General features: G+C 35.2%; 2 protein-coding genes and 1 long non-coding RNA gene across 13 annotated transcripts; 2 read left to right on the top strand and 1 right to left on the bottom strand.

Annotated features, from left to right (window-relative positions):
• Positions 1 to 76: 76 nt before the first annotated feature.
• LOC127987055 (CD276 antigen-like) lies at positions 77 to 5,852 on the top strand. 3 transcript variants are annotated; one of them, XR_008161037.1, is made up of 6 exons: positions 77 to 216; positions 729 to 769; positions 868 to 1,191; positions 2,800 to 2,911; positions 4,665 to 4,825; positions 5,479 to 5,852. XR_008161037.1 is itself a non-coding variant. In XM_052589332.1 (5 exons), the coding sequence occupies exons 1-4, from the start codon at positions 206 to 208 to the stop codon at positions 2,907 to 2,909; spliced, it is 486 nt and encodes a 161-aa protein (XP_052445292.1). In that variant the 5' UTR covers positions 77 to 205; the 3' UTR covers positions 2,910 to 2,911; positions 5,479 to 5,852. The 3 variants fall into 3 exon arrangements, 2 of the variants coding, with proteins under 2 accessions (XP_052445292.1, XP_052445293.1); XM_052589332.1 differs by lacking the exon at positions 4,665 to 4,825; XM_052589333.1 differs by lacking the exons at positions 2,800 to 2,911; positions 4,665 to 4,825.
• Positions 5,853 to 8,091: 2,239 nt separating this feature from the next.
• Positions 8,092 to 11,570, bottom strand: LOC127988431 (uncharacterized). The gene is made up of 5 exons (XR_008161646.1): positions 11,471 to 11,570; positions 10,923 to 11,196; positions 9,772 to 9,821; positions 9,350 to 9,697; positions 8,092 to 8,536 (listed from the first exon to the last, which is right to left on the bottom strand). It is a non-coding gene; the product is annotated as an uncharacterized LOC127988431 (long non-coding RNA).
• Positions 11,571 to 15,308: 3,738 nt separating this feature from the next.
• LOC127988322 (uncharacterized) lies at positions 15,309 to 22,564 on the top strand. Of its 9 annotated transcripts, none has more exons than XM_052590998.1 (5): positions 15,309 to 15,464; positions 21,452 to 21,778; positions 21,855 to 21,983; positions 22,063 to 22,157; positions 22,324 to 22,564. In XM_052590998.1, exons 1-5 carry the CDS (start codon positions 15,395 to 15,397, stop codon positions 22,420 to 22,422), a joined length of 720 nt encoding a protein of 239 aa, XP_052446958.1. In that variant the 5' UTR covers positions 15,309 to 15,394; the 3' UTR covers positions 22,423 to 22,564. The 9 variants fall into 9 exon arrangements, with proteins under 9 accessions (XP_052446958.1, XP_052446964.1, XP_052446960.1 ...); XM_052591004.1 differs by lacking the exon at positions 21,452 to 21,778 and adding an exon at positions 15,563 to 15,889 and having other exon boundaries at positions 21,855 to 21,959; XM_052591000.1 differs by lacking the exon at positions 21,452 to 21,778 and adding an exon at positions 15,563 to 15,889.
• Positions 22,565 to 27,966: the final 5,402 nt, after the last annotated feature.

The following is a 27,966-nucleotide window of genomic DNA, read 5'->3' as shown; positions in this document are numbered from 1 at the left end:
TTTTATTATTTATTATTAATTATTATTATTCAGTAAAGACCGTTGAGTAAACAACTTAATCTGCGCATGCGCAGTTGAGGATTGCTCATTGCTGGCTGCAAGTAATACAGTATAACGAACAGGCTTTACTTTTTATATTACAGCTAAAATGTCATCATCTTTTTTCAAATAACTATCTGTTTACATTTATTTAAATTCGTGCATCATGCTCAAAAGGTACGTTGTGCTGAAATCGTCGTCGTCCAGCAGTAGTCATCTTTATTCACTGACCTTTAGGAGAAAGACTCGTCGAAAGTTAAGATTAGCTCGAGGCTTAGTGTTAGTTAAGCGTCAGTCTCTAACGTTATATATACAGTGTCAATTAAATGTCGATACTATTACAACGATAGCGTGTCCTGAATATTACCAGGAACAGAGAAATGTAATTTCTAGTGCACTGTTTAAAATTATGCGTTTGCTTGCGCCGTTAATTCGAAGAACTAAGTTAACGCTTGTTGAACATAAACAAAACTAGAATTCATGAAAACAAATTAAAGTGAATAAAGTGTTAGTGCGGATATTAATGCTTATATACTTATTTATATTTATGTGTTTATATTATTATCTGATGTCAAACTTGCAGCAGTTAATTATAGTTGAATCCATCAAATACACACACACACACACACACACACACACACACACACACACACATATATATATATCTGTGTGATGTTTGTTTTTCGCAGTGTGCTGCTCATCTGTTTCTTTATTCTACTTTTGAATGAAGGTAAACACATACCATTGCAGATTTTTTTTAAAATAAAATTTAAAGTCAATATCAACTCTCTTTCATGTGTTCCTGGTCTCTCTCTGCTGTTGTTTCAGCGTCTGTCCAGGAAGTAGTAGTTCAGGGTTTTATCGGAGGTTCTGCAGTTTTGCCGTGCCATCCTGGGAACAGAAGTCTTGCACGCATCAATGCACACTGGAGATATGATGACAGGAAGAATGTTTATGACATACTAAATGGCATGGCGATGACTAAGGAGCAGGACCCAGAGTACAAGGGCAGAACTGTTACGTTCCCTGCAGAGTATTCGAAGGGAAACTTCTCCCTCAAGCTCGGGAGTCTTCAGAAAAGTGATGAAGGGTCGTACTGCTGCTTCATCCCCGAGCTTGGTCTCAACGAATGCGTAAATCTTCAAGTCAAAGGTGTGATGAAATGGATGCTATAATTTGCTATTAAAAATCTATGAATAGTATTTAAGTGTAGTGAGGTAAGGTGAAGTGTGTATACCCCCCCCCCCACCACCAAAAAAAAAAAAATCAGCTCAGTTTAATGTTTAAAGGCAACTGCACAGTGAGCTTTTCATAGGATGACCTTATAAATTTAAACACTGGTGCTTAGGGGTGTGCGATATATATCGTCTGCGATAATATCATAATTGTTGTTTTAAGGATGTGCGATTTGACATAATCGAGCATTTTGCAAAGACCTTTCAAAACACCCCTACAGAGTGCACACATGTATTACTTGAAATGCATTTAGAGTGTGTTCTTTAGAGCGTGTTCTTGATACAATTAGAATGATCACAAATTCAAGACATGGGGACAGAACACGTAAATATTTATATAACTGCATATAGTTAATCAATGTCACACAAAAAACAAAAATTACCACGCTTACAAATGTAATATAGATTTTTTTTACAACAGTTAAAAAAAACCAGTAAGATAAAGAGACTTACATTTTAGAAACCATATTTTCAGTTTTTGGCTATTTCTACAACAAAAATAATTCCGAACACAGTCACAATGCTGTTTTGCGTCTCTGAGCAACATGACAGCGTTTCGTTCCTGAATGAATCATTTAAATGATTCGTTCAATAGAAATGACTCACTTGTTAACAGTGACTTGTTGCCACCTACTTGTAGTTTTAATTTTGCATTTGAAGTTTAAGATACCAGCAAAATATCAACCAATTATTGCTATCAATAAAATCCCAGAAAATACTGGGGGATAATTTTTTGTCAATATCGCACACCCCTACTGGTGCTCGGTGACACTATCAGGCAGGGATACCCGTAATACGCCGTTTATTGAAGAAGTGTACTGTGATGGAGAAATTCAGAACAGCAGGTTCTGAAAGAGACCAAAAAAAAAAAAAAAAAACACAACAAACGTCTATAATAATTTGACAAATAAAATAATAAATTCTGAAACAAAACCAAAAATAAATAAACTAATAATAATGATGAAAAAAAAAAAGTTTGCCAAACACACAGATTATGAAACCAAATAGCAAATCTGGCAAAACTGTAAAAAAAAAAAAAAAAAAAAACAGCCTGACAAACAAAGTAACACAAGTATTTGAGCAAAATATCTAATTATAATAAACAACATAAATATTAATACAAAATAACCAGAGCTGTGTTTCCCAAAAGCATCATTAGCTGTATGATGAAACATAAATCTGGTAAAGAAGTAACATGTTTTAAAAACAAAATAATTCCCATAACAGTAACCATTCAAAACTAAATCTGAAATCCAAATGTGAATTCAGTAAGTAACAACTGAAAATACAATTGCCTAGGAGGTGGAAGACAGAAGCAGTTGAGCGGTTTGAGGGTTTGGGAAACCTATTTGGAAACAACTATTCTTGCACTTCCATTTGATATAATTAGTGGCACAGAAATGACACACTTCACCTGTAGTGTTTGAGTGCATTTCCTGATGATGTGCAACTGTGAAGTGCAGTGAGTGTGTACTAACCCACATGCTACTTTTTTCATTCATCTTTCATTATTTTTATGTTGTAGAGAAACCAATAGGAATCCAAAAGCCAGGCTCTAATGGTGGAGTTGAAACCACAGCAGGGAGGATTGTATCTCTGTTAATTCCCCTCTTCTCTGTTACTCTTCAGCTCTGAGTGTGAGTGTGACCGCTTAGAGTGTGCTTCAATTAAAGCGAGGCTTGACTTTGCATTATTACTATTTTCTGTTCTATACTTAGTGAACCAGAGTAGTAACCACAGAATTACATTGCATCTAGTTCTCCACAGCACTGTTTCTAGCATCTAGATATAATTGTGGAAAACATTTAGAAATGCACCCAAACACATATTAAATATCACATATCAGACCAGTTATAATCAGGGTAGAAAATAGGGGTCAGTGGTTGTTCTTACACGGCTTGAGTAGCAAGTTCATGTATCTCAGAGGGGATATGGATGCATTTAAACTGCAGATACAGATGTATAAATAAGCCTAATGTTTGGTTTTTAACACACAACACTAAATATTGATATTGGAAATCATTTAAAACAGGAAGGAAAAATAAATAGTCGAAATGAGAAATTAAAACCGCCAGTAAGGTGACAGCAAAGTGAATGTTAATGCGTGAGTCATTGAGATTCAACCGATTCATTTAAACGGCTGATTTATTCAGAAACCAAGCATTTGACTGTTGCTGTGTCCAAATTCAGGGTCTACATCCTTCGGAGGACGCATTTGAAGGATGTTACGTCACAGCGTCGCGACGAAGGCTGTCCAAATTCGTAGGATCCTTCAAATGCAGCCCACAAATGCGTCCTCCTTTTCCCCGAATTCGAAGGATGGGTGTGATGGATCCTTTCGCGTCCTACCTATCCCATAATTCTTTTCGGCAGGACGAAGCGAGCGGTAGCGGAGTGGGGGAGGAGTATTATTTTCGATGTTTTTTAAAAACTGGCTTTTCAAAAAGATATATTTTCAGTGGTTTTCTAGTTAGGCATTTTGTTTTAGCGTTAAGCATTTTTTTTTACATGTGTACGTGTATATGTAAAAAAAAACAAAAACGTTTTCTTTTGTAAATTAGCTTCTTCCTTACTGCCTGTGTGAATATCCCCTTACACACAGCTTATTTGTTAGTGATTGAAGCTGTTTTAACGCTTCTAAGAACGAAAGAGCAGACAGAAGTGTTTATAAAGCTCCGGGGAGAGAACGATGAGCTCTTCACCGGCGTCTTGCTTGGCGCTGTCACGGTTGCTAGGCGACAGGATATGAGCAACGGTTAAGGGAGGGAACTGAAAGAAGGGTAGGCTGTCCAAATTCACAAACACCGACTTCCGGTTTTTGCGGTCGTCGGAGGACCCATCCTCCTTCAACCGGGTAGGAAGGATCCTAAGGAGGATGCAGACCCTGAATTTGGACACAGCTTGTGTTAATGAGTGAATCACCGAATCATTTATTCAACTGATTCATTCAAAAAGCTGATTCGTTCAATAAGTGAACACAGTCGATTGCTCAGAGATGCAAAACAGTGCTGTGATCTTTGTTTAGAACTATTGCAGTTAGCAAAATTAAGCAAAAACAAGCAATATTATGTCTAAAAAGTCATTTATTGTTTTACTGAACTTGTATACAATGATTATTTAATGTGTTCATGCATCTGCAGAAAAACCGTACTCTTTGTGTGATATAGATTAAGTTAACTAGGCCTATTTTTTATAGATGAAAGAAAAGAAGAAAAAAAACATTCGGAAGCATTTTGGCCATTTAAACAATTTAAAATGCCTGGAAACATTTTGAGTTTTAAAAGACTAATAAATTAAAGTGCGTGCACTCTTTGTGTGATTTGCTGATATGGCCTACTTGATAACGTCAGATTGCACATCATTACAACAACATTTTCCATATCATTGCAGATGAAGCTATATAATGCACACCTCAGCCTCAACTCAAATCTTCCCCGGTTGTGCGACACGCACTTGTTTGTGCATGAGCAAAGCTATTTTTAGGAGTCTAACTTGAAAACGCCAGACCACTGATTCGTCAAACTAGTCTATGTTCTTCCAACTATTTTATAGTAAGTAACGAATATACTCTTCTAAATATATCTATGAATATATCTCCGAAATGTATCGGAGTTAAAGTATACATTTTAATTAGGAAATGTGGTGGAGTAAAGTACATGTAGTACCAAGTATTTTAATGAAGTATTTTTTACTTCGTTACATTACACCACTGCTAGAGGTGCACGATAAATATCGGCCGATAATTACATCAGGTGCGTGATTTCACATAGAGCAGCAGTTACTACACAGAGCCGTTGTTAACTGACAAGCTGTGCAAATCCACACTGATAATGAATGTGGATTTGCGCAACTTGTCAATTAACAATGGCTCTGTGTATTAACAGCTGCTGTATGTGAAATCACGCACCTGATGGAATTTACCGCTGATTAGATAACAGGCTTTACTGAAGAGATGTGCATTAATTGTCGGCAGATATTTATTGTGCACCCCTAGTAGATGCCATAAGCACAGTCTGTTCATTGGACTCTATTAAATAAGATTCAGACATGGCAAATATGTCTTTCCAGAAACTTTCCAGTGGATAAAACCAATAAATGACATTGATTAAGACACAAACTCTTTCCTATTCACATGAAACAAATTAAATAAAAAATGGCGTCTAACCTGACAACGTTTGTTTTTTGTTTTGTTTTTGTTTTTCAGGAATCCTGAAGGTTTGATAAAACGTGACTTGTATTGGATTGTATTTAGTTATAAAGACCTCACCTGCTTCAGGCTGATCTGTTTCAATGCAGTGTATGCAGTAGCTTTATTTATTTGTTTATTTAATATAAAATAATTATATTTGTATTTAATTTAATATTCAAGTTATTTAATTTAGTTTAATATGTATATGTTGAATTGATTAAACTAGTTCAAGCCCTTGTCAATATGTTTTATGTCTGTTGTGTAACAGTGCTATGCTACCTGTAATGCAAATAATTTGTGTTTAGAAAAATATGTTGTGTTGTTTATATATATATTTAGTTCTTCTCACAACTGCTTGAGCTTTCTTGAATAAATATAGATGATTATAATCATGCATTCTCTGAAGAAGTTTAAAAATCTTTTTTTATTCTCTCGCAGCTTTACTACACTTATCTGTCCACCAAGGAACCGCTTTCCGTGTCATTTTTCCCCTACTTTTTGGAATCGATACTGATGCTGCTTCTAGTATTACTGCACATACTTTTTCATTAAGGATGTCAATATCTTGATTTGAATCAATTGCAGCCATTTTGTCCTTGCACAATTCCTCAAATTTAGCCCAATTTTCTTTTTCAAATACCAATTTTCCTCCTCTTTGAGTTATAGTTCTATCTGCCTCTATATCTAATGTTATTACTTTTGTGTAATGATCACTCCCAATACTAGATTCCCCCAAAGCATCCCAATTACACTTAATTATTCAAAACTAGTGTCAGATCCAAAACAGACTCCATTCCTGTATGAACGTATACCCTTGTTCCCCTCCCATTATTTAAGCGTACCAGCTCCCTCTCCTCTATTAATTCCTCTACTACTTTACCATTAGCATTTATGTAACTTCCTCCCCATAGTGTATTATGTGCATTTAAATCCTGACACCATACTACTCTAAATCTATCTTGACCATGAACTTCCTTTAATTTATCTTATTCCAATTTTTTTACATGGGTTATAATAATTTATAATAACTATCTCCTGTCCTCTACCCCATATTCCCAAAACATTATATTCTTGATCCCTTCCCTTTCCAAGTATTCTATATGAAATTCTTTTTTAAATAAATGTTGCACACCCACCACCAATCCTTTCTTCCCTATCTTGCCGTACTATACTACATACCCTTGTATAACAAAATCTAAACAATCATCCAAGTTTCTTGAACACATATTACATACGGTTTTATAATTAAATCTTCAATAAAATGCTTGAACTCCTGTCCATTTGCTATCAGAGATCTTGCATTCCACTGAATTATTGAAATCATCTATATGCATTACACATATGTTTCTTGACTTGATCTTATCTCCAATTCATCTCTGACTTCTTCCCAGGTCAAGCCTGTCATTCCAAGATGCCATATTGCTGCTATTACAATTAACTGAGTCTTCTGTGTTTTTGATTCAATCCCAGCTGTACTATTTATAACTCCTACAATAAATGTCACTATTTTTTTCTTTTCAATCATCATAAATTCTCCTGGAACTTTGTTTACTTCAATTGCAACCCCTGACTCACCTCTTTGCTCTTTAGTTTGTCCTTTAACCTGTTTTGCTGCCTCTGCATATGTTAGCTTCTTCTCCACCCTTCTTTTCTGAATATCAATTTCCATTTTCAATACTTCACACCCCCTGAATGCTGCACTATGTGCCTCTCCACAGTTGCAACATTTTGGTTGCACACCTTCCTTACACTTGCCATATTCATGGTTTTCTATCCCTACTATCTCCTTAATTTTGAGAGTTTTTTTTTTTTTTTTTTTTTGCTTGCTCTTCTTTATTACATCCAATTAGCAGATTCCCAGAGACAAACAAAATAACAAATTCTAACATTAAACAACTAATAATAATGAAAAAGTCTGACAACCAACCAGATTATAAAATAATACTATTAATAACCAGTTGGACAAACAAAATAGCAGATTATAAAGCAAAATAACCAGAAGCAAAACAATTCATGTCTTGTGTTAAGAGTAGTCCTTGCTCCATTTTATCATTCTACCTCCCACAACTGAAACTGTAGAGTCATTGGGGGGTTACTGAGATAAAAATAAGTTCATCTGGTCAAACGATCTCAACAAGACAGCCTCCATTTTGCAACATGTTGTAGTAAAGCAGTTTTTCTAAGCCACTTACATCTTATAATAAGCATGCATTATTTTACATTTAAAAATATTTGTCAAAACTACTCTTTTCTAAGTGCACCTTCTCTATATGAGTCAACATTTATCAGTATTTGATATTTGATGAAGTGCTATGTGGCAATTTTTTGACAAACATTCAGTGTCATTTAAGATTTACTGGTATATTATTAATAATAAATTTAGTTAAAATTTTTAATACTAATAAATATGTTTTCTGTATTAGATTTAATTTAAAAGTTTTATTACTATGTGTTTGTTATTGTTAATGGTTTTTTAATCTTTCATGTATGTACAAATTCAAATGAGAAATGTTGCTCTGGCAACTAGCTGTAATTATTATATTTTATTTCAGTTAACGTTTATTAATTTATTTTTTGTAATCCAAATGTTTCATGACTTACATGCAACACAAGTAAAGTGAGGCTTAGTCAGATATGTAAAATATTTTATTTTTCAGTTTATTAACAGGGTTGATGTTATATAGTTTTAATTGCACACACGACTGACAGAAATGACAATGACTGAAACTGTAACATCCTTAGTATAAATACTGATGCATACAAGGTTTGCCAAGTTGTGCAATGACTAAGATGAACAAAATGAATGGAAAGGAATAATGTAGGTAATGTAATGTAATGTAATGACTTAAAAACCAAGGATCAACATGTTATTTTCTGAAATGTAGAGTGAAATTTACACACAATGACCATACTGTACTTTGGCTGATTGATCAGATCTGTACTCAACCGTGCAACACTTACAGAACTGAATAAAATATTGTTCAGATAAACGGCAAAATGTGAGTGAAAAGAAAACTGATCAACAACACAATCAACGATAGTTCTCCATGGTTTCCTCTTCCTTCTGGTTTATCTGTAAGACAAAACGACAATGGCAAAGTTTGTCATTTCATTTATTTATATAGCACAAATAAACACAACAGAAGTTGACCACAGTGCTTTACAGAATATAAAACTAAGATACAAATAAGAAAGAAAAGAATAAAATAGAATAAAATAAAATAAAATAAGATAAGACTTTAACTTATATTTAAACTCATGGACAGAGGACAGGAATCTCAGATAAAAAGGAAGACTGTTCCAGAGCCTAGGTCCAACAACGGCAAACACACATTTGTTTGCGGACCACAGGCACCTGACTGATGTGTTCAGATTTCAAAGTTAAGACAGGTACGATGGTGCTAGACCATTAAGAGATTTAAAAACAAACATCAATATTTTAAATCAAGTCTATGAAGAACCGGCTACCAATAAAGAGTCTCCCATTAGAAATCTGTCTGCAGCATTTTGCACCATTTGAAGCCTTGCAAAAGAGGACTGTGAGATTCCAGCATAAAGAATTACAACAGTTCAATTGAGATAAAGTGAAAGCATGTGTTACTCTTTCAAATTCTTTGGGTGACAGAAACGGCTTTATTCTAGACAAAAGTTTCAGATTAAAAAAAGCTTGACTTTATTGATGTGATGATCAAACTTAAAGGAAGAGTTCAGAATTATTCCCAGACTTTTTACAGTTGGTTTGATATAAGAGTGCAGATTCCAACATCAACGATGTTTTTTTTTTCTTTCCCTACAGAGGGCCCAAACACTGTTGCTTGAGTTTTAACATTAGTTCGATCAGTCACTAACAACTGCAGACTATTCAGAATTTGAAGTTTATACATACCTCTGACATGAAGCTCTGTGATGACCTCTTTCTGAAATGTGTCCCTTGTGATGTAACAGTGGAACTTCCTTGCATCATTTTTTTGAAGACTGCTGAGTTTGATGGAGAAGTTGCCCTTCTTATACTCCTCTGGGAACGTTTCGACTCTGACCTTGTACTCTGGCTCTTGGTCTTCAGCTATGCTGCCTCCAATGATGTCACACACTTTCTTGCCTTTATCGTCTCTCCAGATTACGTGTAATTTTTCTATTTTGTCTTGAATCTCACTTTCAGGGATGGAACAAGACAAGATAGCTGAGTCTCCAACAAAACCCTCAACTTTTACCCTCACAGGATCAGAGAAAGCACCTAAAAACAGCAAACACACTTTTCATCTTTCTGCATGTGACGTTAAGTTTCATTTAAAATGTTTGAATTCTCACCTGAGATATACAGCAGAAACACAGAGATGATGATGATGATGAAGCACCAACTGTAGAAAGAGAAGATAAAAAGACATCAATAGTTTGCTAACCTACATTTAGCCATCATATCTCATTAGTATTCACACTTTCTCCAAAGGAGCTGAATCTACTCTCTAGTCTAGTGGACACTGTGAATCATGTTTTTCTTGTCATTAAAGAAAGTCTACCACTCGTCTATAATTAGTTTGAATAAAACATGGGACCCAAAATGAGCTTTTTACTTAAAAGGTCCAGAAATAATAAACAACGACTTATTATTTTATTGAATAATTATTATTAATAACAGTATGCACTAGGAAAAACAGCACAAATTCACTCCACACACCTAATTCATCCATTCTTTCTTTCACCCACTTGCACTGTAAAGCTCGTCCAAAATACATTCAAGCCTTCTAACCAATCAAGTTTTCTAAAAACTCATCTACCAGTTTATCACAATGGGGATATTAATATATTTAACTGCATGCTTCTTAATAGACAATAAATAATATTTGACAAACAATGTACAGTAGCTGTTAGCTTCATGCTACACTAACGATAGCGCATGGCGATGATGATCTCAATCTTTTGTCTCAAACATACCTTTGTCCCATGGTATTTAGTTGATTTTTTTTCTTTCAATCGAAGAACTCAAATTCTTCTAAACGTGGCACTTGAATAATTTCAACAATGATTTTTTTTTTATATATATATATATATATATATCAATTTACAGTGACTAAGTTACCAAAAATGGTTGTCAAAATTTGAATGAATGAAGTATTGAATGAAGCCTAGATGCTTAAGCGCATGCGTATGGATGTGATCTTTTACAGGAAGTTAGAGACGGAAGTTTAATCTGTTTAGAGACGGAAGTTAATCATTTAATCTGGTTTACTGTTAATAATATATATTATGTACTTTTTGATCGGCACAATGCTTTCCAAAAGGCATTTGAGGCATTTGTTGTTGGTGTTTTTTTTTATACAACTTTTTTTATGACATTTTATTTAATTACTATACAATATTGTCATTGTCTAATCAAATGTTACAAACAGGGCAGAATAAGTATTAATATCACTGCTCACAGACTGAACGAATAAAATACAGTTCAACTAATGTTTACACACCTCTGATGAAGAACTGTGCTCGACTGGTGAAGATGAAACACATCCTTCTTGATCCTTCAGTTGATTTTGAACTGGAAATGATGTTTGTTTTGTGCTTCATTCAAGTGTAATTGTAATCCGGTTCATGTAGTCCTTTACCTCAGGAAAAACCTTGCCTGGCATTACCACTTTTTTTTTGTTTTTTTTTTTGAAGAAGAAAGCATCTTATGAATTCCATTTTTAAGATTCCATCATAGTAGTGTTCAGCCTTGTTCTTTAAGTTCCTCATAGTGATCTGAAAACATTGAAGAGAAAAATGAAATAAAATAAAGACTTACACAGAACTTTGGATACTATTTGTTTATTTATTTTATAGTTTAGATTTGCCTTCAAAATGTTTCTTAGCGGCATAAACACAGCAACAGAAATACAAAAAAAAGAATATGCTAACATGAATGACAGCAACAGAAAAAAAGAAATACAAAAAAGAACATGATAAATAACTTGCTGCTCTCTTCCTACTAAACAAAATAACAACTCTGATAAGAAACGTGAGATTTATAGCTTACCTTGAGCTAATTCACTGTTTTAGTGTCCTGCTTCTTTCTCTCATGTGTTCCTGTCAGAGTTTAGACAGACTGTGCAGCTGTTGGGGAAACAAACTGAATTGATCTTGTTGACGGGTGGAGCAGAATCCAGCCGGGACATTCTGAGTCACCATTCTACATACAGTACATGATACAGTATACTTGGGTTTTAAATAGCAGTTCATTGGGTACTTCATAATATGACACTGACATCCAAGAGTTAGGCAGAGAGAGAGAGAGAGAAAGAGAGAGAAAACGCTACTCCTGATGGAAAGATTTTCAAAACAATATAAGAATTCAATTTTATTTCTGTGTCTGAACTTTAATTCTGGAAGAGTCTGCCGTTAATAAAGTAGTGCTCTTTGTGGTCCTATATTCACATATTTCCATAATCAAATTAATCACAGTATGTTCCTAATTAAATGCAACACCAATAAAATGTATTTGATGTATATTTAGCCATTTATTAACATGGTTGATATGAGACTGTAAACTGGAAACATGATACTGACATCCAGTTACAAACACTGTTTAATGCTAAATTGGGCCATGATTAATGCGAATGAAATATATAGACTTTTGACTATAGTCTTTTGGTAACAGTGGTCACACAAGTTTTCAATTGAAAGATGAGTTTCATAGTTATACAAATAAATGAATACAGGAGGCAAACAATAATAAAAAATACTTGTGTAAAGTCTTGTGTAGGGTGGCAATAAATCACCATTAATTAGCACTTATTTGTCTGAAAATTGTGATGAAATGAATGGGTCAAACAGGATGCAATGGATGGACTAATTACACTGAGTGAGTCGTTTTGGTCTGTTTTAAGTTGATTTAGTCAATTTTTCACAATACTCATCGGCGCATGTGTAACACGGACCTCATACGTCATTCCCCCAGGACTGCTTAGTTTACAACTGTGAGTGCAAGCTACATTAAAGTTATTATTGAAGAGAACTAGATTCTACTGACAGATGAAAATCATGTACACCTAGGATGCCTCAGGGGGAGTAAAACGCAGCCTAATTTTCATTTTTGGATGAACTAACCCTTTAACGTTAAACCAAGAAAATAAATGAGAGACAATCGCTCACTGCTCTTGGCTGAATTACTTTGTAGTTTTAACAAGAATTAATCTATATTTAATTTATACCGTGAAGACTATGTAATGCTATTTTACATTTGATTTTTCGATTTCTGGACCTGGACACCAACAAACTTGAAAAAACTTCAACATTGTTTCATTTGTATCAGGGTTATATTTATTTATTTGTGCTATTTACACAATTTCAAAGGAGGGTTCACATACAGCTGGCCCCGTAAACCCCTGCTACAGTCCTGATTCCACACAACTCCACATGATGCGTCTCTTTGACCAGTGCTAAATATGCATTCCTCAAATTCAGTTCATACGCAATAAAACACCTTTTATACAGACCCAGTTTACAGAGCTTAAGCTGGCTGTACATGTGCTGATATTCAGAGAAACCATGCAGTATGAGCCAGATATCAATGATAGTGAATGATTTTCAAATTGCTTCTGTGTTTAGTCAGTCAGTCATTTACTAGACAAAACTCCTCGGCCCCTAGTGGAAAATGCTAATGTTCCCAAATCTGGACTTCTACATTGTTGAAGGGCAGGTTTCATATAGGAAAGATTTTAATGAAGAGAGACAGAAAGAGAGAAGTGTGCCACTCTTAATTCCTGTTTGTAATAAAAAATGAAAACAGTACATGATGAATTAAGCATAGCTTAATGTCTATCGCTTTTTCCACATCAGTCTTTGGGCTTTTGTTTAAATCTACAGGCTTAATGTTGGCAGACCAATATACTTTAAGCTTCAGGCAATATTTGGCATGCAGCTTTTGTATTGTAACTTAGAATAGTTAAAACACAATCACTAAAGCAATAAAACCATCATCACACAGTGATAAAAAATAAAGTAAAAATTGTACTGTTAAAATAATTGTTCCATAGGCCATCCAAGATGTAGATAAGTTTGCTGGTTCATCTGATCAGATTTGTAGAAATGTTGCATTACATCACTTGCTCACCAGTCCTCTGCAGCAAATGGGTGCCGTCAGAATGAGACTCCAAACATCACAATAATCCACAAGTAATGTACACCACTGCAGTTCATCAGTAAACAGCGAAGTGAAAAGCTGCATGTTTGACATCAAGTCATTTTTACCTTAGCTGTTTGCACTCTTATTCTAATGGCACCCATTCCCTTCAGACGACCATCTTTAGTGATGTGATGCTACATTTCTCCATATGTGTACTCGCCTGAGTACTGTCTGTGTACCGCTCCCTCTGTTTCTACATTCATTTCCTGTTTGAACAGTATTTAACAAGAGTATGTGAGTTTGCTCATTGCGAAGTATTGCCAGTTTACCTGCCTTAACAAGCGTTATCCATTGTTATTCTGCCTGTCTTTTCTGTGTGTATGATTCTGCCTGAGTTCTTGTTTATGATTGTTGGATTGCCCCCATTGGCGGAGCCAGAGGGGTGTCGAGGGTGACACGGACACCCTGACATCTGATCTGCCACCCCAATAATTGCTATGCTACTATTTCATTTTCTTTGTTTAATCGTACTGAAAGAAGCATTTATTTTAGCCGCGAAATCATGGATGCGACGCGTCTGATCTAGCGTTCCGCATCGCGCTTCATCGCGTCTATTTCAGAAGGAAACTAAGTCTCAGCATTCAACATTTTCATTCAAGTTTGTTAAGAATTTCAAACTATAAATATTTTTGGGGATTAGTGGCGTGCAGGATAATTTTGAATAAGGAGTGTCCATAAACTAGAGAGAAAAATGTAATGCAAAAATTACATTTATATATTAACTCAGAATTGCTTTTTTATTATAATTAAGAAAAATGTATAGATATAACGTTATTATACAAATGGTCTTATATAAACTATAAAAAATATTTCACAATTATATATATATATATATATATATATATATACACACACACACACACACACACACACACACATATATATATATATATATATATATATATATTTAGAATTCTCTTCTGCTCACCGATCCAAAATAAAGCAAAAGCAGTAATATTGTGAAATATTTTACTATTTAAAATAACTGTTCTGTTTGAATATATTTTAAAATGTAATTTATTCCTACGATTTTTAAAACTGAATTTTTAGCATCATTACTCCAATCACATGATCCTTGAGAAATCATGCTAATATTCAGATTTGCTGCTCAAAAAAGTAATTATTATTATCATGTTGAAACCAGCTGAGTATAATTATTTCAGGTTTTCATTGATGAATAGAAAGTTCAGAAGAGCAGCATTTATCTGAAATATAAATCTTTTGTAACATTATAAATGTCTGTATCATCACTTTTGATCAATTCAAAACATCTTTGTTAAATAAAATTATTAATTATTTTAATTCCCATTTTTTTATACCAGGTTGGAGTTACAGTACAAACTGATATTCTGTCATGGACCTCCTGAATTAGCCTTAGCCACCCCCTGGCCACCCCATGTATAAAACTCTAGCTCCGCCACTGATTGCACCGTTGGATTGATAGCCTGATTTGAACTAACGATTGTGCTTGGACCTTTTGCTTGCCTACTCATTGTGTATGTTGAAAGATTGGACTGTTATCACGGCACTGACTCTATGCCTGACTTAACGATACTGTCATTGATATCTTCTCTAAATAAACTTCTGCAAATGGATTCTAATGCCGCCTCAGCCTCGATGTTACACTCCTCTTCATCTTTTTCATTTCTGGGTGAACTCTTCCTTTAGATCTGAGAGTTGTGGCGTGAGAGTCACTTCCTTTCAGTGGCTTGTAGAAAATAGACCTCTGTTGATTTCAAAACTCTTAATTAAAAATCCACCTTAAAGCCTTTTTGAATGCAACCAGATTTCATCTCAATGTATTTCAGGTGTGGAAATATCACAAAGATCATCCAGCATCTTATCTGTAAGTATTTTGAATACCTTGATTAATTTACTCTCAAACAAGTATACTATGTTTTCATACGTTTAAATTTTTTTCTTTAATTTTTTTTTATTTTGCAGATCTACTAGTATGGTGTCAGGCTGTAGAAACGTTAACAGAACTAACAAATTTGGGACAAAATGTGTCCATAAACTGTGATCTTGATGAAAAAGAGATTTATTGGATGCTACTGAAACTACCAAATCGTCCAGTTATGATATTGAGGTTATTTTCAACTTCACCAACTCCTTTTTACTCTGATGTAAGATTCAGACCCAAATATTCAGTGCAACCTAGCAATCGTCTATTCATAAAAAATGTCACTGCTGATGAGTTAGGCATTTATTACTGCATGACTACAGAAGTACCTCCAAAATTCAGCGACGGCATCAGACTTCACATCACTGGTGAGTGAGCATTCAGTAATCAGGACATATTAGTATATAGTGCTTTCAATGTAAAGTTATTATATATATATATATATATATATATATATATATATATATATATATATATATATATATATATATATATATATATATATATATTTTTTTTTTATGTTTTTTACAGAACCAGTTAAATCACCCGAGTGCCAGAATCATACAGTGGTGAATTATACTGACCAAATTCAGCAACTGTGGATGATTATTATCATCTTATCTGGGCTGATGCATGGTATTCTTGTCTTTGTAGCCATTGGTAAATTCTGTTCTTTAATATTTCAATTATAAATTTAAATTCATCTGTAAAATATGACCATTATTCTCTTCTCTTATAGGTGTATGTTGCTACTCTAGAGAAAAATTAAAACCTAGAGAAACAGATATAGAGCAGACTCAGTTTATACGTCTGGAACAAGAGCCAAAGACAGTGGTAAATAATTAGGCAAAACCATCTATTTTTTCTTCTATTTATTTAATTATGAATTAAGATTACTTTGACTTTTTATCGCTGTTTGTATCCACAAACCAGATACAGATGCATAAAATACACTTGCGAATGTTTAAATATTAATATTGATGATTGCCCTGTTGCTCTTTCAGTATACTGGGGTGGTCTTTTCCTTGATGCGTGAAGAGTTTGAACAAAAGCGGTGCTTTTCTCCTGCAGCCCAAATCATAAACAGGAAAGCATGTTCTTGACCTTATATCAGCAGGTTGCTTTTACTTTTGTTTTAAATGTGAAGTTCCAAAACATATATTTACTTGCTCAATTAATAAAAAATAACAGAAATAGACAGCAAAAATGATCTTTCTCTCTTTTTTAAATAAACAATGGAATCATCCACCTACTTGATGGTAAGCCAAATGCTTCTTTGCAGATCAAACGTAGGTATTGTGGTTGGCCTTTGGCAGATAAGCTCAGTAAAGTTTTCCACACATGGTCACCTGATCACCAGTGAACTGCAAAGCCAGGTAGTTTAACCTCTAACAGTATTAAGCTTTTTGTTTTCTAGATATATATATGACTGCACTGCCAAACTTTTTCCTATTGAGGTTAAGAAAATCATGTGATGGTGATTGGTCTAAAGCAGATAGGAACTCATTACACTTAACTGAATGGTTTAAGTAGCCTACTGACCTTAACTTAACATTTTATTTCAGCTAAACCACACTGCAAACACTTCTGCAAAGGGAGGTTTGCATGCACAGATTTGATGTTGATTATCTTTTAGAAAATAATTAACATTATGTGAACGCAAACAAGCAAACCCTCTGAAATGTCCAACACAATTTTGCACAGAAATGAACTTGCGAAATTCTCATGTCCTGTCCTTCACACATCAAAACCACACCACCCACAGGAAGTCAGAATGAACTCCTACTTTGTGGTCCTATATTCACATATTTCCATAATCAAATTAATCACAGTATGTTCCTAATTAAATGCAACACCAATAAAATGTATTTGATGTATATTTAGCCATTTATTAACATGGTTGATATGAGACTGTAAACAGGAAACATGATACTGACATCCAGTTACAAACACTGTTTAATGCTAAATTGGGCCATGATTAATGCGAATGAAATATATAGACTTTTGACTATAGTCTTTTGGTAACAGTGGTCACACAAGTTTTCAATTGAAAGATGAGTTTCATAGTTATACAAATAAATGAATACAGGAGGCAAACAATAATAAAAAATACTTGTGTAAAGTCTTGTGTAGGGTGGCAATAAATCACCATTAATTAGCACTTATTTGTCTGAAAATTGTGATGAAATGAATGGGTCAAACAGGATGAAATGGATGGACTAATTACACTGAGTGAGTCGTTTTGGTCTGTTTTAAGTTGATTTAGTCAATTTTTCACAATACTCATCGGCGCATGTGTAACACGGACCTCATACGTCATTCCCCCAGGACTGCTTAGTTTACAACTGTGAGTGCAAGCTACATTAAAGTTATTATTGAAGAGAACTAGATTCTACTGACAGATGAAAATCATGTACACCTAGGATGCCTCAGGGGGAGTAAAACGCAGCCTAATTTTCATTTTTGGATGAACTAAATCTTTAATGTTAAACCAAGAAAATAAATGAGAGACAATCGCTCACTGCTCTTGGCTGAATTACTTTGTAGTTTTAACAAGAATTAATCTATATTTAATTTATACCGTGAAGACTATGTAATGCTATTTTACATTTGATTTTTCGATTTCTGGACCTGGACACCAACAAACTTGAAAAAACTTAAACATTGTTTAATTTGTATCAGGGTTATATTTATTTATTTGTGCTATTTACACAATTTCAAAGGAGGGTTCACATACAGCTGGCCCCGTAAACCCCCGCTACAGTCCTGATTCCACACAACTCCACATGATGCGTCTCTTTGACCAGTGCTAAATATGCATTCCTCAAATTCAGTTCATACGCAATAAAACACCTTTTGATCAGACCCAGTTTACAGAGCTTAAGCTGGCTGTAAATGTGCTGTTATTCAGAGAAACCATGCAGTATGAGCCAGATATGATTTTCAAATTGCTTCTGTGTTTAGTCAGTCAGTCATTTACAAGACAAAACTCCTCGGCCCCTAGTGGAAAATGTTAAAGCTGCAGTTGGTAACTTTTGAAGCTCTAGCGGTTAATAAACAGAACTGCTTGCGTCTTGCGGAAGAACATCGTAGCCGGAACTACTTCTCTCTGTTTATGTCTATGAAGAATCACAAAGGTACTGGGTTACTCCGCCACGGTATCCCCGAAGCAATCTAAAATAGTCCGAATATAAACACTTATTATAGGTGCACTCTAGTGATTCAGGACAAGCTAAAGACACGGTTTGGAAAATGGATTCATGGTGTACTCGCTTATTATGTTCATTTTGTACTTTGAACACAAAAAAAAGTTACGGACCGCAGCTCTGATTGGTTGTTTTTTACCAGGAGCGGTCCGTAACTGCAAATGGCAATAGGACACTGGGAGGAGCCAGAGGAGCTTGATTTTTTCACAGATTATCTGTCTCATATTCTACTGGCAGGACATAATGACAGGTTTAATAAAAAATACATACTTTAATGTTCCCAAATCTGGACTTTTACTTTGTTGAAGGGCAGGTTTCATACAGGTAAGATTTTAATGAAGAGAGACAGAAAGAGAGAAGTGTGCCACTCTTAATTCCTGCTGTAATGAAAAATGAAAACAGTACATGATGAATTAAGCATAGTTTAATGTCTATCGCTTTTTCCACATCAGTCTTTGGGCTTTTGTTCAAATCTACAGGCTTAATGTTGGCAGACCAATTTACTTTAAGATTCAGGCAATATTTGGCATGAAGCTTTTGTATTGTAACTTAGAATAGTTAAAAGACAATCACTAAAGCAATAACACCATCATCACACACTGATAAAAATAAAGTAAAAATTGTACTGTTAAAATAATTGTTCCATAGGCCATCCAAGATGTAGATAAGTTTGCTGGTTCATCTGATCAGATTTGGAGAAATGTAGCATTACATCACTTGCTCACCAGTCCTCTGCAGCAAATGGGTGCCGTCAGAATGAGACTCCAAACAGCTGATAAAAACATCACAATAATCCACAAGTAATCTACACCACTCCAGTCCATCAGTTAACAGCGAAGTGAAAAGCTGCATGTTTGACATCAAGTTATTTTTAACTTGGCTCTTATTCTAATGGCACCCATTCACTTCAGAGGACCATCTGTAAGCTAGTGATGTAATGCTACATTTCTCCATATGTGTACTCGCCGGAGTACTGTGGTACTGTGTACTGTCTGTATACCGCTTCTACATTAATTTCCTGTTTGAACAGTAGCTATTTAACAAGAGTATGTGAGTTTGCTCATTGCGAAGTATTGCCAGTTTACCTGCCTTATCAAGCGTTATCCATTGTTATTCTGCTTATCTTTTCTGTGTGTATGATTCTGCCTGAGTTCTTGTTTGTGATTGTTGGATTGCCCCCACCGAAGCCAGAGGGTTGTCGAGGGTGGCACTGGACACCCCTGACATCTAATCTTCCACCCCAATAATTACTATGCTACTATTTCATTTTTTTTGTTTAATCGTATTAAAAGAAGCATTTATTTTAGCCGTGAAATCAAGGATGCGACGAGTCTGGTCTAGTGAAACGTTTCATCGCGTCTATTTCCAGCCTCTCGTGCACGCTCTCATTCTTATTAGCATGAAGTAAACACTGAATGAACATCAGATCCATGTTGAAAGTTACACTACAACTTACTGAATGTGTATATATAGTGTATCATGTAATCACTCATCGAGTGTTTCAACCGCGGAAAGACAGCAGCTAGAAGATATTAACAGCAGAAATCAACTCACTAGTGTCCACAAACTAGAGAGAAAAATGTAATGCGAAAATTACATTTATAAATTAACTCATAATTGCTTTTTTATTATAATTAATAAAAATGTATAGATTTAACGTTATTATAAGAATGGTCTTATATAAACTCTGCTCACCGATCCAAAATAAAGCAAAAACAGTAATATTGTGAAATATTTTACTATTTAAAGTAACTGTTCTGTTTGATTTTTTTAAATGTAATTTATTCCTGCGATTTTTAAAACTTAATTTTTAGCATCATTACTCCAATCACATGATCATTGAGAAATCGTGCTAATATTCCGATTTGCTGCTCAAAAAAGTAATTATTATTATCATGTTGAAAACAGCTGGGTATAATTATTTCAGGTTTCAAAAAAAAAGTTCAGAAAGTTCAGAAGAGCAGCATTTATCTGAAATATAAATCTTTCGTAACATTATAAATGTCTGTATCATCACTTTTGATCAATCTAAAACATCTTTGTTAAATAAAACTATTAAATTATATAATTCCCATTTTTTATACCAGGTTGGAGTTATACACTGATTTTTTGTCATGGACCTCCTGAATTAGCCTTAGCCACCCCCTGGCCACCCCATGTATAAAACTCTAGCTCCACCACTGATTGCACCGTTGGATTGATAGCCTGATCTGAACTGACGATTGTGCTTGGACCTTTTGCTTGCCTACTCATCTCTGCCTGTGGATTATCATTGTGTATGTTGAAAGATTGGACTGCTATCACAGCACTGACTCTATGCCTGACTTAACGATACTGTCATTGATATCTTCTCTAAATAAACTTCTGCAAATGGATTCTAATGCCGCCTCAGCCTCGATGTTACACTCCTCTTCATCTTTTTCATTTCTGGGTGAACTCTTCCTTTAGATCTGAGAGTTGTGGCGTGAGAGTCACTTCCTTTCAGTGGCTTGTAGAAAATAGACCTCTGTTGATTTCAAAACTCTTAATTAAAAATCCACCTTAAAGCCTTTTTGAATGCAACCAGATTTCATCTCAATGTATTTCAGGTGTGGAAATATCACAAAGATCATCCAGCATCTTATCTGTAAGTATTTTGAATACCTTGATTAATTTACTCTCAAACAAGTATACTATGTTTTCATACGTTTAAATTTTTTTCTTTAATTTTTTTTTATTTTGCAGATCTACTAGTATGGTGTCAGGCTGTAGAAACGTTAACAGAACTAACAAATCTGGGACAAAATGTGTCCATAAACTGTGATCTTGATGAAAAAGAGATTTATTGGATGCTACTGAAACTACCAAATCGTCCAGTTATGATATTGCGGTTATTTTCAACTTCACCAACTCCTTTTTACTACGATGTAAGATTCAGACCCAAATATTCAGTGCAACCTAGCAATCGTCTATTCATAAAAAATGTCACTGCTGATGAGTTAGGCATTTATTACTGCATGACTACAGAAGTACCTCCAAAATTCAGCGACGGCATCAGACTTCACATCACTGGTGAGTGAGCATTCAGTAATCAGGACATATATATATATTTTTTTTATTTTATTTTATTTTTTTATGTTTTTTACAGAACCAGTTAAATCACCCGAGTGCCAGAATCATACAGTGGTGAATTATACTGACCAAATTCAGCAACTGTGGATGATTATTATCATCTTATCTGGGCTGATGCATGGTATTCTTGTCTTTGTAGCCATTGGTAAATTCTGTTCTTTAATATTTCAATTATAAATTTAAATTCATCTGTAAAATATGACCATTATTCTCTTCTTTTATAGGTGTATGTTGCTACTCTAGAGAAAAATTAAAACCTAGAGAAACAGATATAGAGCAGACTCAGTTTATACGTCTGGAACAAGAGCCAAAGACAGTGGTAAATTATGCAACCATCTCTTTTTTCTTCTATTTATTTAATTATGAATTAAGATTACTTTGACTTTTTATCGCTGTTTGTATCACAAACCAGATACAGATGCATAAAATACACAAATGCAAATGTTTAGATATTAATATTGATGATTGCCCTGTTGCTCTTTCAGTATACTGAGGTGGTCTTTTCCTTGATGCGTGAAGAGTTTGAACAAAAGCGGTGCTTTTCTCCTGCAGCCCAAATCATAAACAGGAAAGCATGTTCTTGACCTTATATCAGCAGGTTGCTTTTACTTTTGTTTTAAATGTGAAGTTCCAAAACATATATTTACTTGCTCAATTAATAAAATATTACAGAAATAGACAGCAAAAATGAACTTTTCTCTATTTTTTTAAATAAACAATGGAATCATCCACCTACTTGATGGTAAGCCAAATGCTTCTTTGCAGATCAAACGTAGGTATTGTGGTTGGCCTTTGGCAGATAAGCTCAGTAAAGTTTTCCACACATGGTCACCTGATCACCAGTGAACTGCAAAGCCAGGTAGTTTAACCTCTAACAGTATTAAGCTTTTTGTTTTGTAGATATATATATGACTGCACTGCCAAACTTTTTCCTATTGAGGTTAAGAAAATCATGTGATGGTGATAGGTCTAAAGCAGATAGGAACTCATTACACTTAACTGAATGGTTTAAGTAGCCTACTGACCTTAACTTAACATTTTACTTCAGCTAAACCACACTGCAAACACTTCTGCAAAGGGAGGTTTTCATGCACAGATTTGATGTTGATTATCTTTTAGGAAATAATTAACATTATGTGAACGCAAACAAGCAAACCCTCTGAAATGTCCAACACAATTTTGCACAGAAATGAACTTGCGAAATTCTCATGTCCTGTCCTTCACACATCAAAACCACACCACCCACAGGAAGTCAGAATGAACTCACCATACAGAAATCTAATATATGACATACGCTATGTGTCACACACCATGATGCAGGCAGAGGGTATAATAAAAGCTTATAGTTTATTTACAATAAGTAGAGTGACAATGATATGATTAATGGATAAATCCCAGAGCTCTGGAGAGTTAGAGGGAGACATCAATGGGGAATCAGGGGAGATTGTCCATGGGGATCTAAGGGCAGAATAGGTTAGAATAGATTGGTCGGACACCAGTTCAGGGTAGTGAACAGTAGACCGGATGCCGGATTACTGGTGTGATGGTGGCTTTATCCAGGTGAGTGATTGCAGGTGCAGGTGATCAGAGCTCGGGCGATTGGGATCGGGCATGATTTGGATCAGGTGTGGGTGATGATCGGGGTGGCTGTGACTGTGAGTTCCTGACATTACCCCTTCCTCCAGGGGTGGCTCCTGGCGCCCTGATGGAATGACGAGGGTACCCAAGACCTCACAGAGGTATTGGAGATTTGTATGATCTGTGATGACAGTAAAGGGGTGGTTAGCTCCCTCCAGCCAATGTCTCCATTCATCCAGAGCGAGATTGATCTCTAACAGTTCCTTGTTTTCTGGTGTCATAATTCTGCTCTGCTGGGGTCAGTTTCCTGGAAGAGTAAGCGCAAGGTTGGAGGGGTGGAGGCTCACGGAACTGCTAGGATGCCGGCTCCAACGCTGGTGGTGGAGGTGTCCACTTCGACCACGAATGGAGACTCTGGATTTGGGTGGCGAAGGATGGGAGCCATGCTGAAGGCTTCTTTAAGGCTTTGTGGGCAGTGGAAGTCCAGGGCAGGGACTTGGGCTTACCTCGAAGGAGAGAGGTCAATGGAGCAGTTTGAAGACTGAAATCTTGAATAAAGCGTTGGTAGAAGTTAGCAAATCCTAAGAACCTCTGGAGTTCCTTCACGGACTGTGGAACTTGCCACTCCTTGATGGCGGTCACCTTCCCCTGGTTCATCTGGATACCTTCTGGGCTGATGTTATAGGCGAGGAACTGATCCATGGAGTGGTGGATCTCACATTTCTCCAGCTTCAGAAAGAGATGGCGTTGTCGTATCTTGATGTTGTTGTAACAAATTCTGGGAATATATTAGGATATCGTGAATGTACAATATGACTGACTTGTTTAGGAATTCCAGGAACACCTTGTTCATGAACCCTTGGAAGACAGAGGGGCTGTTGGTGAGTCCACACAACATAACACAATACTCACAGTGTCCAGAAGGGGCGATGAAGGCTGTCTTTCATTCATCGCCTTTGCGTTTGTGAACGAGGTTACAGGCACTCCGCAGGTCCAGCTTGGAGAAGATGCTGGCTCGAGTTCCTCAAGGGCGGCAGGGACCAGGGGAAGTTGATAAGGGAGTTTAACAGTCTGTGAGTTCAGGGCTCTGTAGTCGATGCATGGACACAAGCCCCGGTCCTTCTTGCCCATGAAGAAGCTGGAAGCAACCGGTAAGCTACATGGTCAAATGAATCCCTGCTTGAGGGCCTCCTGGATGTATTGCTCCATCACCTTTGCACTCCAGAATGGACAGAGGATAGACATGACTCTTGGGGAGTTTAGCATCAGGCAGAAGGTTAATGGCACAGTCCCATGGCCTGTGAGGTGATAAGTAGTGAGGCAGTGTTGATGGCAAAACCGACTCCAACGGACTACCTCACTTGAGTCCCACCTGATTTCCGGAGAGTGTAATGTGAGCCAGGGGCATCCCAGGATGATATCTACTGATGGTCCCTCCAGTACCAGGAAATTAATTTCCTCTTCATGGAAAAGACCAACATTGAGGGTTAGCCCATGCCCACGTCCTAACGGCTTTCCCTGGATGGTCTCCACTTTCGAGTCAACCAGCGCTGAAACACAGATAGTACAATCGGGATTGACTATTCGGACTGCAAGAGTCTCTGTCCCTATATAGATCAGTTTCAAATATTTCCCATCAGAGTTTTATATGATGTAACGATTACAGCTGCATTGATGTGATTTGCAATTTACTTGTACTGAAGCTATTTGTTTAACTATATACTATTGGATAGATTAATATGTTTAGAGATACTGTAAGCTCATTGATTTCAAAGGATAGGCAATACAACATTTGAAAATTAATTAAAACTGACTGACAAAAGTAATGGAAGAAAATTATAATGTTTATCTCTAAGATGTAGTCTAGTCTAGACTACAACTATAAAGCTGCTCGAAATTGAATTACTTAAATACAAGCACCTTGAATTCACCGATATAAAGCTGGTTCGACGTTTGACATTTGTCAGAGATTCAGCCTAGGAAATCTTTTAATAGGTCTTTAACGATTTAGCACAATGACAAGAAATGCGGTGTTATATTTGTTTTCAAATGTAGAAGAGAACACAAAATGTGTTTTATTTATTTTAATTTGCCAAAGGTATTGTAACTGATAGACCTGACAGACTGTAAAAGTGCAGGATAGGGACCATCTGCAAAATGCAAAACAAAAAGCAAAAGAAAAATATAAAATTAAACAAACAATGGATTAGTTAACAAATAAATAAAATTTTCTATCTCAGCTTTAAAGGCTGTGTCTTCAGAACATTTCTTAAATAACATTTTCCAGTAGCTTTTAGGCTCAATCCCAATTCTACCCCTCAGCCCTTCCCCTTTCCCGTACCCGTGCGTTCACGTGAAGGGGTAGGGGTGTCTCGATTCTCTTTTGGTTGGAGGGGAAGGGGTAAGGGGAAAGTCCAGATAGCTCTTCAAAAGAAGATTTTTCGGGACCACACTTCAAATGAAGGGGTATGAATTATCTCGGCAACATGGCTGCTAAAGCGAAGAAAAAGACACATAAATGTACGCTGTACATTTTTCAACTACAATAAAACACATACTAACCAATAGATAATTCAAATAAATACAATCTAAGCTACAAAGGCTGTTTTGTTACAGATTTAATAAAATACATTTTGCAATCATTTTCATTGTCAAAAGTGATGCCAAATTCATGCTATTGACATTTAAAAATCGCTTGCCCAGCCTTCTTTCTGGCATTACTGCCCCCTAGAGGAAAATACTGCAGTTATTTTGAATGAGTTTGATATTCAAACTTATAGATTCATTTAAAATAAATAAAATCTTATATTTCAATTTTTAAATGTCAATAGCATGAATTTGGCATTACTTTTGACAATGAAAATGATTGTGAAATATCCTTTAAATCTGTAACAAAACAGCCTTTGTAGCTTGGATATAAGATTGTATTTATTTGAAACTAAATCATGTATTAATTTCATTTTCCATAGTATGTGTTATATTATAGTTATGTGGCTAAAACCATCATCAAAATGTTCTTCTTGGATCCAGTAATACGACATACCCTTCAGATTTGAGAAAGAAAACGGCATGCATTTCATTTTATTAAAATATTTGATTTTAATTCAATAGCATGTATCCTGAATTAGAAAATGCTTTTCAGGCCCAGGTAACAAGACACACTTTTGAAGTTGAGATGAAAAACTATATACATTTTAATTGAATTTATTAAAATATTTTGAACGTCAAAATAACTGCAGTATCTTCCTCTATGGGGCAGTAACACTGGAGACTCTTTGGAAGGCTTTGCAAACAATTCTTGAATGTCAGTAGCGTTACTTCTCCATCGCTTCTGACAATTAAAACTACTGGAAAATGTTTGTCTAGGAACCTCTAAGAATACAAAGCCTAAGGATATGAGAAAGAAAGCTGCATGCTATTTAGATTAATTCATTAACATATTTGAATTTAATTGAATAACATGTATCCTGATTTATATATGACCGTAAAACTTGCATAGAAATAAGTTTAGTTCCAACCCCAATCAAACATACCTTAACAAACAATTATTGAAAACAATAAAAAGACACACCACAAGGTTGATACAGTGTATGCATTTTAAATGAATACATTTATTGGTTTTAATTTCAATAGCGTGTTCTTTTTTGTTGTCACAATTCTGTGAATATAACAAACAAACAAAAATGTTCCCACAAGGACCTGGAATCAGCCTACTGCATAACCACTGGATTATGGAATGATAATGCCTTTAATGTTATTTTTTAATTAATATATTTATTAATAGTAATAATATAATAATAACCTTTATCACATATCTTGTTTACAATATTTCTCATTTAAATTCAGGTGAGTATCATAATTCTTCTAGGCTGTGTATGTAAAGATAAAGATTATTTAAAATAGTGTTTCGATCGTATACTGTTTAGTTTTCGTTTTAGTTTAAAATACTGTTTAGTTTAGATCCAACCCTAATATATATATTTGCCATCTTAAAAGTAGTTAAACACTTTATGCTATACGCACAGCTCTAACTTAAAAAGGAAAATTAAACTTTGGTAGAGTGTTGTAAAAAGTTGCTTTTTAATGTTGAGCACTTCCTGTAATACAAATTTCAGACAGATTGATTCTTAATGGATGTTTTTATTTTGTTTATAATGACCCATCCTGCAAATAAAGTGAAATTTATTTTTTTACCTGGCCCAACCTGTCATCACTACTGTCTATGCAGGGTCAGATAGCTCTCGGATTTCATCAAGAATATCTTCATTTGTGTTCAGAAAATGATTGATCTTACTGGTTTGGAATTGGAATTGGTTTCTCTTTCTGCCCCTGGAGACCTAGTGTCCTGTAGAGTTTAGTTCCAACCCCAATCAAACATATTGCTTGATTGATTGATTGAATACTTTATTGAACAACAACAATCAACACGAAGTGTTCAAAAGGATAAAAACACAAAAAGTCTATAGGCTTGTTTCCATACATACACTAACAACATTGAGGACAATAAAGAAAAGGGTCATAAAAGTATGACTCGAGTATCAAAAAGCTAT

The sequence above is a fragment of the Carassius gibelio genome, chromosome B22 (genome assembly GCF_023724105.1).
Source record: "Carassius gibelio isolate Cgi1373 ecotype wild population from Czech Republic chromosome B22, carGib1.2-hapl.c, whole genome shotgun sequence".
NCBI lineage: Eukaryota > Metazoa > Chordata > Actinopteri > Cypriniformes > Cyprinidae > Carassius > Carassius gibelio.
The sequence above is the reverse complement of the archived record's forward strand: the minus strand, read 5'-3'. Positions and strand labels throughout refer to the sequence as shown.